At 37.3% G+C, this 12,716-nt stretch overlaps 1 protein-coding gene across 18 annotated transcripts in view; it reads left to right on the forward strand.

Annotated features, from left to right (window-relative positions):
* magi2a (membrane associated guanylate kinase, WW and PDZ domain containing 2a) overlaps window positions 1-12,716 on the forward strand; it is a 685,460-nt gene that overhangs the window by 607,743 nt on the left and 65,001 nt on the right. For all 18 annotated transcript variants that reach the window (XM_072562648.1, XM_072562647.1, XM_072562643.1 and 15 more), the window contains 2 exons: window positions 5,040-5,232; window positions 10,976-11,221. In XM_072562648.1, coding sequence (XP_072418749.1) covers window positions 5,040-5,232; window positions 10,976-11,221 — 439 coding nt within the window. The remainder of the gene's footprint in view (window positions 1-5,039; window positions 5,233-10,975; window positions 11,222-12,716) is intronic.

Raw genomic sequence — 12,716 nt, forward strand, 5'->3', positions numbered from 1 at the left:
CAGCAATCCCTGCCACCAAATTGAATACTCACCCCTTTGCTGTACCTGACTGCCCCTTCCTCCCTATTTCTGATAGGACATCCCACCTGGTATCTTTACAAGTTAAATACCTTTGGATAAAGTCCAAATATACACTTGCTAGTTTATAGTTTCAGTCTTATGGTTGGTTGAAATCAAACTAAAGACATAAGACTGAAACATCTCTGGCTTGACTTTTTTTGTACATATGAACACACAATTGGTTATTTGTTCTACCAAAAGTATCAAGTTAAACCAGTATAAGCAAAAGAAAAATGAATCTGCCCTCCAAGACAATACATTTGATAAACATTTTTGCTAAACTAAAAGTAAAATTGATATTGATTTTTTTTTATTCATTCCTGGGGTCTGGGCACTGCTGGCTGGCCCAGCACTTATTGCTCTTCCCTTATTATCCTTGAGAAGTGGTGATGGACTGCAGCAGTTCAAGAAGGTAGTTCATGGAGGAGAACTCCAGGGGAGATGATGGCCTTGTAACATTATTGCTACACCATTAATCCAAGACCCAGGTAATGTTCTGGGGACCCAGATTAGAATACTACCACAGTAGATAGTAGAATTTGAGCCTAGTAAAAATCTGGAATTAAGAGTACGAGAGACCATTACTGTTCTTTAAAGAAGAGAAATATGCCATCTGTACCTGGTCTGGCCTGCATGTGGCTCTGGACCCACAGCAAAGTAGTTGACTCTTAACTGCCCTTTAATAAGGCCTCGCAGGCCACTCAGTTGTAACAATCGTTCGTCTGAGATTTTAAAAAAACAAATTAAACAGCTCATTATAAATGGTCAGCAGTGGCTATGTGGCTGCCACTAGGCTAGATTTTCATTACAAATTTTTATTGAGTTCAAATCTTAACCTCGGCCAAGGTGGAATTCAAACCCATGTATCCTGAATGTTAGCCTGGAGTTCTGATTTAATAGGCCAGTGGCATTACCACTACATCACTCCACCTGTGATTTACAAACATTTTCTAATCAACCTGATCAGAAATATTATGACACACGTCTGAAGTTTGTGGGTTTTGAACCTGGCCCTCTTGCTGAGGGGTTGGAATAACTACGACTACACCACAAGAGCTGCAATTACATGTTGATAGATTTATTTTCATATGTACTGAAATTCTGTGAAAAGTGTTGTTTTGCATGCTATACAGGCAGACCATATCATACAAAATGCATCAGGATGGCAAAACAGACTGCAGAATACAGTGGTACAGCTGCAGAGAAGGTGCAGAGAGATCAGAATTAATATTTGCGAGATCTGTTCAATATGTATCACAATGAGAAGAGATAATAACCATTAAATCAAAAGAATCCAAGAAGACTGCCCAACAGGAACCTCTCGGGGTTATTGGGGTCAGAGACCTTGCCAGTGACCGCCCACAGCTAGGAAATGAATGGAAAGGAAAAGGGGTACAAGGGGTCTTTGATTATGTTGGTTGCTTTCTCAAGGAAATACAGATAGAGTCAATAGATGGAAGGCTGGTTTGTGTGATAGCCTTGGCTGTGTTCATGACTCTGTGTAGTATATTTGAATGGATATTTCTAACCTCCTTGGATTATTATACACGTGTAGAGCATGTAGGACATGAACCTAGGCCTTCTGGCTCAGAGGTAAGGACAATACCACTCTACCACAAAAGCCTTATCCAATATATTTGAATAGAATTAACAAATTAATTCGCACAATACTTGCCTTTCCCCTTTAACTCCTAGGTTTTTCACATCCCAGTAACAGAATTAGTTCCAAACAAAATTCCCCACTGCCCACCCTAACCTACATGAAACACTTTATCACTTATTTTGCAGACACCCTATTACTCTATCCGCATGGCACCTTAACATCACACTTGCCTTGCATTTCTGACCTTTCATAGACATTGTCAAAGTGGCTATTTATGCTTCTGGACATGTAAGTCACAGAATGTAGCAATTATTGCTGGGAGATGAGGTGTGAGATTTGCCTGACCTAGACAATCCTGCATTATAAAGGAATCTATTAGATTTAAGGTATGCTCCACATTTCTGCAAAAACTGCAATTGAATCTTCTGCCAGAATAGAGCTATTTCTTAATAGAAAATATAGGAGTGGATTGGCAATCTGACCACGATTGCCACTTATCTGAAAATCGCAGCCCATAGTTTTGTTAATAATTCACAGGAATATTGCTAACGCGATAAAATAATATACAATTACAAAAATCTTTTAGTTTTTTGCATTAATACAGCAAAGACTTCTATGTATTTTTTTAATGGGTGATGCCAGTAAGATTGTTAAATGGTTCAAAAAAATTGTTGGAGTAAAATGCAAACCTCCATCACTACTAAAATGTTTAAGTGATACCTTGACAGTGTTGTGTAATGGAGTTTCAAATACCATAAGCAATAAATTGCAGCAAAGTAACTTTTCCTTTATCTGCACTGAATTATGTTTACAAATAATACTTTTATTCTTACCAGTTGTTTTTCTGGTGTCAATCCAGAAGTATTGGTATTTCTTTCTCCAATACCATACAACAATGGAGCTTGGAAGTGTATAGAAGAAGTCAAACTAGGATTTGAATTTTAATCCAGCAGTGCATAATTACAAGTCATGCCATAAAAAGCTGTTCTTTCAACACTGATAAAATCTAACAGCATGGAAGTAAAATGAAAACTTCAAATCTTTAATAATTTACCAGCTTGAATGCAAGCAAATTTGTCTCATTTGAACATATTTTCCTTTCAAGATTTTCACAAATTGAAAAGGTAGATCGCAGACCAGTTTGCTGACCACTGCCAGTACCACTTTTATTCTGGTCATTAGAGGTATATTGGAACATGTAGGGATGTCTATCCTTCCAGTTGGTTATTTCTCTTGGACATTACTGGCAATTAGTTAGAACCTTGGCTGAGAACAACATAAAAGAGATTAACCTCTGGGGAATTACAGATGCAGTTATTTCCCTCTTACGGATACAGTCTATTGACATTCAGGTGCACTGCTTTCCTACAAACATTGTATTTCTTTTGAATAATCACATTGTCTGAGACAAATACAATTTTAAATAAAGCCTACACTCTCTACTTCTCTCACAGAAAAGTAGCTCAGAGATTACTGAGTACTACACTAGTAGTGTAGTTTTCCAACAATTAGAAACCCTCCAACTGAATATTTTTTAACCTTCAAGATATGGTAACTATAGAATATTTGATTGTGTGTACACAGAATTTCTTGGCTATGTCTTTCAGCCAGATCAAAAAGGATACAAATGAAAGGAATGATTATGTTAGTATGATTTACTTGACAGACTCAAATTATTCAACTGCCTTTAATGAGAAACACTGTTATAACAGTCTCAGTTTTTGTTGCTATTTTCAACAGTTGTCTTTCAAAGAGAAATAATAAAAACTGCTCACATAAATACTTTTACTGGAAAATATTCATTGCTAAGCAACAGCTTCAGTGACAACTGGTTTCAGGGTTAAATAGCATATTCATGAGCTCGTCATGTCTGATCCATGACAGACAAAGGCTATCTTCAGCATGTAATTTGTCTGTGAGAGAGAAGATGCAAGATTCAGTTTTAATTTGTAGCACTGCAGAGGAAATGTAAGCTATTTAATTCTTTTCAGCTGCATATTGTTTAAAGCAACCATCTTGCAGTACATGTTTGAAAATTGCAAGTTCAATTTCATGTCAGCTATGCTTTTTTCAAATACATTTTGTTAGGATAACTATAATTAAGCAGAATTTGTGATGTTCATTAAAACAGCCATGTGTTTACGAAGTAGCATGACTTGAGTAAGGAAACATATAATCACTCAAATTTGAAATTTCTCCTGACCACTAGCCTTTCCATTTGAAAGATTTGAGATTAATTTTTACATTCTTATTTTATCTTTAATGTTGTTACTCTCTTGCAAATCGCCCTGCAGAAGTGGCTGAATGAATAATAGCATATACTAATAAGTTAGCATTCACACGATTACATTTGGTAATTCTTGAAATTCAATATCAGTATCATTTACTATAAAGCAAAAAATGGCACAGAAATAAGCATAGTAAAAGAGATATTATAGTAATAGTCTAGAAATATAAGGATATATCATTGATTGATAGAGCAAGAGATAATGTGCTTTGTTGCCCTTTATATGATAAATATTACATTGTCGTTCACATGCTTAGAACATGAATGTGCTGATACTGACAGTAACTCTATCATATCTATATTGTCGCTCTGTTAGTGATTAGCTAAAAATAACTCAGTAAACTATTGTCGCTAATTCATTCAAGCAAAAAGAATCAAAGCAGGTACATGTTTGCAGTGAAATTCAAGAAGATGATTTTTTTCATTTTGTAATAATGCAGTTGAAGACTCCTTTTGTGTTTTATCACAATTATTCATTTAAGTTTGTATCCTACAATGAATAATGTTTTATAAAAGGCAAAAATCAACAATGATGCAGATTTTTAAATTATTTCTGTATTATTTGAAACCTATCATAATCGTTCTTTCTGAATGGAAAATTAGTATGTATAAATTTAAATTTAACATTGTCAATCTGGTGCAAATCTGAAAGCTAAATATCTCACAAGCTTCACTGTTATTCATGAATGTAAAATGATGTTTGAGGGAAAATTACATCACAAATTGTGTAATTACTATCAGCTGTATATATGAATCTATTTTCAGAAACTAATAGAGCAACAATGAAAAGCCACCTTGTGATAAATAAAGCATTGGTTAACGATGCATTACAAGAGATAATGTATGTTAGTGGCTTAATTATCAGTCTGAATTGAGACCAATGATCTACAATGCACTTATCATCTGAAAGAATGTCAAGAAACTGAGTATATCAAATATTGTACACTTAGTAAGTTGCTAAGGTTTTAAATGTTCATTGAGATTGTCAAAAATGAAACATTTTAATCCATGTTTCTAAACTTGAATAAATGCAATACCAATGAATTTATTTATCTTACTAATTGCCATTTTTTGTTTTGTTTATTGGAGATTCTTATCGGAGCAATCATTACAATGGGTGCTGCAGACACGGATGGTCGTCTTCGCCCAGGGGATGAATTAGTTTACGTGGATGGAATATTAGTTACTGGAAAAACTCATCGTTATGTGATAGATCTGATGCATAATGCAGCACGAAATGGCCATGTCAGTCTGACTGTACGGAGGAAGATTTTGTGTATAGGTATGTACTGGATAAAAGTTTTAAAAGCTGATATCCTGTGGATAGTACATGAGATTTCCACATCACAACTTCGTGAAATATGGAAGTTTTGAATAATCTTCAAATACAGACTCCATCATGAACATATTTTACAAGTTTATTGAATCTTACAGCACAGAGGCTGGTCCATTGCATCAGTGGTAGCTCTTAGGAAGGGCTTACACCATTTGTATCACTTCCTTTTACCCGTAGGCTTGTATTTCTTTGTCAATATGTATCCATTTCCTTTTTGAAAGTTACTGTTGAATCTACTTTGATCATCCTTTTAGACAACATTTTCAGGATGAGCGTATGTTACTGAATAAAAAAAACATTATTTACCCTTGGTGCTTTTGCCTGAATTATGGTGCAAGTTGCTGCATTGAACAGTGTAGCAACATGAATAGAATATTTTTATGTTGTGTTGTGGCAGTGATAACCATGAACTATTGATATTCAACTTATATTGTTTGATTTTAACATCTGAGATTTTCATAGAGTAAAGGTGGTTTTACAAAGGACAGATATTGACCTAAAATAAGGTCACTTGACCAGGTTGTGCAAAGTTAAAGATAACAATGTTAGAGCTGACATTAACATTATTAGAAAAGAAGGCTGAAACACAGATTTGTATCCCCCATTTTAATCACAACTTTTTGGAAGTTGCATATTGAGATGACAGGTTTCTGCAGGGTATTTAGCTTAGAAAAACAATGAGCATACACAGGAATAAGCAAACGGATCATTATTAATTGCAGTTTCTGGGCAACAGATTTGTAAACCAAAACTAGAAGACACTGTCTGTCTGTCTTTGTTTCAACCTCGTAAATCAGTACCCAGTGAGAAAGCAACTTGGAAAAACCAACATCCACTGGAAATTGAAGTTGTGTGCAAACATCATCACTCCTGAGGAAACAGGAATAGGAAGCTAAATCATCCAGATACAGATTCTAACCTGGCAACTCAAGGACAAAAATATTCTAACTATAACTGCCTTTACTTTCCTGCCTCTATCATCATCCCCTCTGCACTACACAGTAGCGCGCGCACACACACACACATATTTCTACAGACCCATGCACTCATGTAGACCCTTTCTCACACACAAATTCTCTCTCACATGCTCACACCCACACATGCACCCTCTCACAGACTTATACCTCTTTATATTCACACACATACTCTCTCACACACATACACACACACACACTCGTAGACCACCCCGCCCCCAACCCCCAAACACATATGTTTATGGGGTGAATTTGTACTTGCAGAATTACATTTTATTTTGCTCAAAAACTGCATGAATCCATGTAAGATTCTGTGAATCCCTTTTTTAGAAATAGAATCAGTCTGAACATTGGGGCACAGACAGCCTCACATAGGGCACCTCACACTTTCACTGCAAACTTGCTAACTGTACCTCTTATGCTCACATTCAAAACATTTATATAAATGACAAAAAGTAATGGACCCAACACTGATCCCCAATATTATCTGGGCCGATATGACACATATTGTTAAAGTTCACTTGAGAATGTAACTTGAAAGGAAAGTTCTGGGATTTACATGTGAAATAACTGAAACCAACATAGTTAAAAATCACACAACACCAGGTTATACCTGATGAAGGAGCATCGCTCCAAAAGCTCGTGTGCTTCCAATTAAAACTGTTGGAATATAACCTGGTGTTGTGATTTTTAACTTTGTACACCCCAGTCCAACACCAGCATCTCCAAATCGAAATCAACATAGCCATTCTAAAAAATGATAGACTTAACAAACAATCCAGGTCTTTTTCAATATATAATTTCAGTTGCATTACACTGTAAACTTTTGCGATCCATTCTGTGTCTTACGATCTTATACTCCACAACCACTGAAGGAGCAGCGATCAGAAAGCTAGTGCTTCTAAATAATCCTGTTGGACTATAACCTGGTGTTGTGATTTTTAACTCTCCAAGCTTATTTACCTATGTGTTAGATTTCACACCTTTTTCTCATGTTTAAACCTCTGCTGTCTCTAATTCAAGAAAACTTTTGAGTTTGTCCAAGTTCATTATTGATCTGATCAATTTCTTGGTACTCCTTTGCTGAATTCTAAAATTCTCCAATCCTCAGGCTTACAACAATTTTTGAAATGTTTTAAGCCGCCTCGTGTGATCTTGTGTTATCTTTAATTAGCTTATTAGCCATCGTTCTCTTGCATTTCCTTCTGGGTATTTTTCGCTTTAAAAGAATGTCTTGTCTTGAAATCAGAGGGTTAGAACTCATGGAATACAGGGAGAACAAGCCATTTGGATACAGAATGGTCTTGAAGGTAGAAGACAGAGGGTGGTGGTGGAGGGTTGTTTTTCAGACTGGAGGCCTGTGACCAGTGGAGTGCCACGGGGATCAGTGTTGGGTCCATTACTTTTTGTCATTTATATAAATGTTTTGAATGTGAGTATAAGAGGTACAGTAAGCAAGTTTGCAGATGACACCAAAATTGGAAGTGTAGTGGACAGCGAAGGTTACCTCTGATTACAATAGGATTTTGATCGGATGAGCCAATGGGTTAAGGAGGGGCAGATGGAGTTTAATTTAGATAAATGCAAGGTCCTTCATTTTGGGAAAGGAAATCTTAGCAGGACTTGTATACTTAATGGTAAGGTCCTAGGGAGTGTTGCTGAACAAAGAGACCTTGGAGTGCAGGTTCATAGATCCTTGAAAGTGGAGTCGCAGGTAGATAGGATAGTGAAGGAGGTGTTTGGTATGCTTTCCTTTATTGGTCAGAGTGTTGAGTACAGGAGTTGGGAGGTCATGTTGCAGCTGTAAAGTACATTGGTAAGGCCACTTTTGGAATATTGCATGCAAATCTGGTCCCACTCGTATCAGAAAGATGTTGTGAAACTTGTAAATCTTTTCTGAACCCTTTCAAGGATTTGGAGGATTGAGTATAGGGAGAGGTTGGGCTTGGGGCTGTTTTCTCTGGAGCGTCAGATGCTGAGGGGTGACCTTATAGTGGTTTATAAAATCATGAGGGGCATGGATAGGATAAAGAGACAAAGTCTTTTCCCTGGGATGGGGGGAGTCCAGAACGAGGGGCCTAGGTTTAGGGTGAGAGGGGAAGAATATAAAAGAGACTTAAGGGGCAACTGTTTCACGCAGAAGGTGGTGCATGTATGGAATGAGTTGCCAGATGAAATGGTGGAGGCTTCTAAATTGAAATATTTAAAAGGCATCTGGCTGGATATATGAATAGGAAGGGTTTGGATAGATATGGGCCAGGTGCTAGCAAGTAGGACTAGATTAGGTTGGGATGGACGAGTTAGACCAAAGGGTCCGTTTCCGTGCTGTACATCTCTATGACTCTAAGCTTTAGAAAACTGAATTTCCAGCCTGATGACCCATTGATTTTAACAACCGTCCTATAAATGGAGGTGATAGGAAGGGAAAGTTAACGTTGAGGAGAACCAAATAATTTGTTTTCTAATTTTCTTATTTCTTAGCTGTCCATAATCTGCATGCACCATTTTCCTTCTGATTTACCTTCCTCAAAGAGTTTAACCAAACTAAAAAGTCACCATGCAAGAACTGTGAATGCAAAGCTGTGTTCTACTGCAAACCCAGTACTTCATTCCTCATCTTACTTTGTCACTGCCAACTTTTCAATGCACTTGTCAATGCTGCATTTGGTTTCTAATTCATCACTTTCTGATCTATGATCTATAATTTATATATAGAGCACTGACATTTCTCTACCACTCCTCACATAGAGCAGTGGACAAAAATGTGATATGTAGACAAGAGACTCTGTCCACTTATTCCTGAAAAGACAAATATAGAGTTAACATATCTTATTTTGGATCAGGAATTTTTAAAATACTATCCTGTTTAATCAAATAATTTCATTCTTAACAGGAGCAACGAAAACAAAGCATATGATCTGTCATGTCTTGAGTTATTGGTTTCATTATTTCTATCCTGGTATCTACTGTCAGAAAATGACCTGGCTTATTTTATTCACAACAATGAAGTGACTATGGATATCAGTCAGCCAATGAGGTAAAGGTGGAGAAAAAAAAATAATTTTAAACCAAAACAAACAAACAAACAAACAAACACAAAACTAAGTTTATTTGCAGGCTGTACTAAAAAGTCTACAAATATTAACAAACAGAACCCAATCCCAACCAAACTGCAGCAATATCTTGCAGTGGAATGACAGTGATTCCTCTGACAAAATGCATTGAGTAGAGGATAACTAAAGATTAAAAATTTATTATTTCTCCTTCAAATGTAATATAGCACAGTTTCATCCAGTGACAAAAATGTAATGATACAGGTAACTATTTGTATGAAAATGTGAAATATTTCAATCTTAGTCTGTACCAGATATGTGTAAATCTACAGAGGTTACATTTTTGTTGCCACTACTATTGTAGTTCTTGAGAATCGAATGTAGTGAATGCAAGATAAATTCAGATTATGTACATAAAATCATTCTCTGGGACAGGAATAGTGGTATCATGGGTGGAGTTTCATAATACTGAAAACAGAAAATGCTGGAGATCACAGCAGGTCAGGCAGCATTCATGGAGAGAAAGCAAACTAACATTTCAAGTCTAGATGACTCTTCAGAGCTGAAGTGAAGTGTGGAGAGGGCAGTATTTGTGCAATAGTGGGAGCACGGGAGAGTTGAAGTGCTGGGGGAGAAAGGATGTTGATCATTCAGATTAAGTGATCGGAATGTGAGAATGGCATATCTAACAGTCCCACTGGAGTGGGGGAAGGGGGGAGAGAGAGAGAGAGAGAGAGAGAGAGAGAGTAACAGAATGTAACAAGTGAAGCTAAAAGAAAGGGAAGGAATGGGTTCACAGTTTGAAAGGGTTGAACCCACTATTGAGCACAGAAGGTTGTACACTGCCTAGTTTGAAGTTGTGATATTGCTCCTTCAGTTTGCGCTGTGATTCGCTGGAGCACTGCAGCTTGCCAAGGACAGACAAGTGGGCAAGATGCTGTACTAAAATGACCAGCTACAAGAAGGTCGGGGTCATGATTGCTTTGCATAACACATCCGATGTGTGCGCAGTCATCCAGTCTGCGTTTGGTTTCTCCAATGTAGGCCATATTGGGTGCAGCAAATATAATGCGCATGATTGAAGGAGGCATAGGTGAAATGCTGCTTCATCTGGAAAGCCTGTTTAGGCCCTTGGAAGGTGAGCAGGGAGGAGGTGAATGGGAAGGTGTTGCACCTTCAGTAATTTCATGCGAAGGTGCTATGGGAAGGGGGAGTGATGTTGGTGGTTGAAGAATGGAATAGTGTGTCCAGGAGGGAATGTTCCCTGAAAAGTGCAGAAGGGAGAGTGAGGGTAAGATAGTTTGGTGGTGGCATTCTGCTGGAGTTGTCTGAAATAGCAGAGAATGATCCTTTGAATGCTGAGACTGGTGGGGTGAAAAGAGAGAACAAAGGGGACCTGATCATATTGCTGTGAGTGATGTGAAAGGGCGAAAGCATGGATGATAGGTCAGATGCGGCTGAGAGCCCTGTCAACAACAGTGGGCAGGAAACCACGATTATAGGAGACACTTTAGTTAAATCCAAAGGAGAGTCAAAGCATCTTTCTTCTCATTCTCCTATTGGTATCATTATGAAATTGACTCTACTGTTCTATCTGTATACAGTCTGCACATTTAGGTTTGTGAATGAACACAAAAGTACCATACATATTTTGTTTTCCAGGTGGGCCAACTTCTGAGAATGGACGAAGTCCAGGATCTGTATCTACACAACACAGTTCTCCCAGAAGTGATTTTGCTGTTTGCTCAAATAACACACAAGCACCTCCCAGTGGTTCCTCACCTGCAGAGAGTTTGGTCAGTCATGGTGTACAGACCAATGACATTATTATATATCGTAAAGAAAGTGAAGGCTTTGGCTTTGTGATCATTAGTTCATTAAATAGACCAGAAACATGTGCATCAATGGGTAAGTAAAAGTAAGGAAAATGTATAGTCTTTCTTTCACTCAATGTTAGAAAACAAATCTGCTCGCTCTTCTTGCATTTGGCCTTCTGTTTCTTTCTCTTGCACCCAGACAATAAGAGTTTCAGATTACAAATCTGAGGCTTTTCTCACCAATGGAATCTTCTTGTCCAGGAATTATAGCAATAGAATAAAGTTGGCTTAACAACAATTTGTGTTTAAAAGGGCCTTTAATTATATTAAATCATCCCAAGGCACTTGACAAGAGTTTTAGAAAGCAAATTTTAACATCAGGCTACAGGACATTTGGTGAAAGACATATGTTTTAAAGGAGAAAACAGATTTAGAAAGGTAGTTGCAGACCTTAGAGCTTATGTAGTTGAAGGCTTGGCCATGAACGGTAGAACAATCAAAATCCAAAGTGTTTAACAGGCTAAAGTTAGATGATAGCAGGGGATTGTGGGGCTAGCAAAGATTAAGAAATAGTGGGTTAAGATGATCAGATTTGAAAACAAGGATGAGAATTTTAAAATCAAAAGAATTGTTTCATTGGTAGCCAATATAATTCAGCGAGCATGAAAGCAATGGGTAAAGAGAACTTAACACATAGGGACAGAGGTGGCAGAGTTTTAGATGATCAAGTTTACAGAAGGTCATGTTATAATTTAACAGCAAGGATATTTTGGGAATAATTTGTCCAATTTTCCTTCAAAAGGAACTGTATAGTTCACCAATCTCTCTACTGTCTGTTAGCAGTCTAGTCCTTCCTTACTGGCTTCCACGCATTGCATCCTCATGTAAGAGAAGAGAATACTCATTAGTAAGAGGCAGCTCATTATTTTGAGCTAGGATACAATTAACTGACAAGAATGCAATTTTATTTAATATAATGGGAAATCCTTTGCCTTTTTTGTTTGTAAAAAGGAAAGGATATGAAAAATAATCTTAACTGCAAGCAGTACTGAAATAAAATAAGTTGCTAATTTGAGTTCAACCCAGAATTGAGGGTATTTGTGAAAGTCTGTTCCCAACCAGTAAACCGTCCTAATGAAGAGAGAGTACTTCAGTGTCTCAACCAAGACTAGCAGTGGTTCCTCAGAGAGAGAGAAAAAAAAATCAATCTTTAAAAGGAATTCAGCAACAAAGCTCACAACCATTTTCCTAATGCTGACAGATTGCAATATTATCCCCTGTGGTGAATAAGTGAACCATTCCTACAAGAAGATCTGCTGACATGCTATGCCATGTTAACCAGTCTTTCACCATCCTTAAACATTCACTGTAGCTTGTATGTAACAACTGTGAATGTCATCATTTAATTATGCCTTTTTTTCTGCTGCCCTCCACTTTTCACTCCTCGCAGAGACTTCATAATTTTTCAACTCTGATCAACTAGGTGAAATAATGACATTTTCCTTTTGGAATGTTACCTTTGAGTTCCTTTGCACTTGCAATTTGAGGGATCTCATCACCTGTGTAATGGTTTGTGGATAGAATTT

This window comes from Chiloscyllium punctatum, chromosome 44, assembly GCF_047496795.1.
Source record: "Chiloscyllium punctatum isolate Juve2018m chromosome 44, sChiPun1.3, whole genome shotgun sequence".
Classification (NCBI taxonomy): Eukaryota; Metazoa; Chordata; class Chondrichthyes; order Orectolobiformes; family Hemiscylliidae; genus Chiloscyllium; species Chiloscyllium punctatum.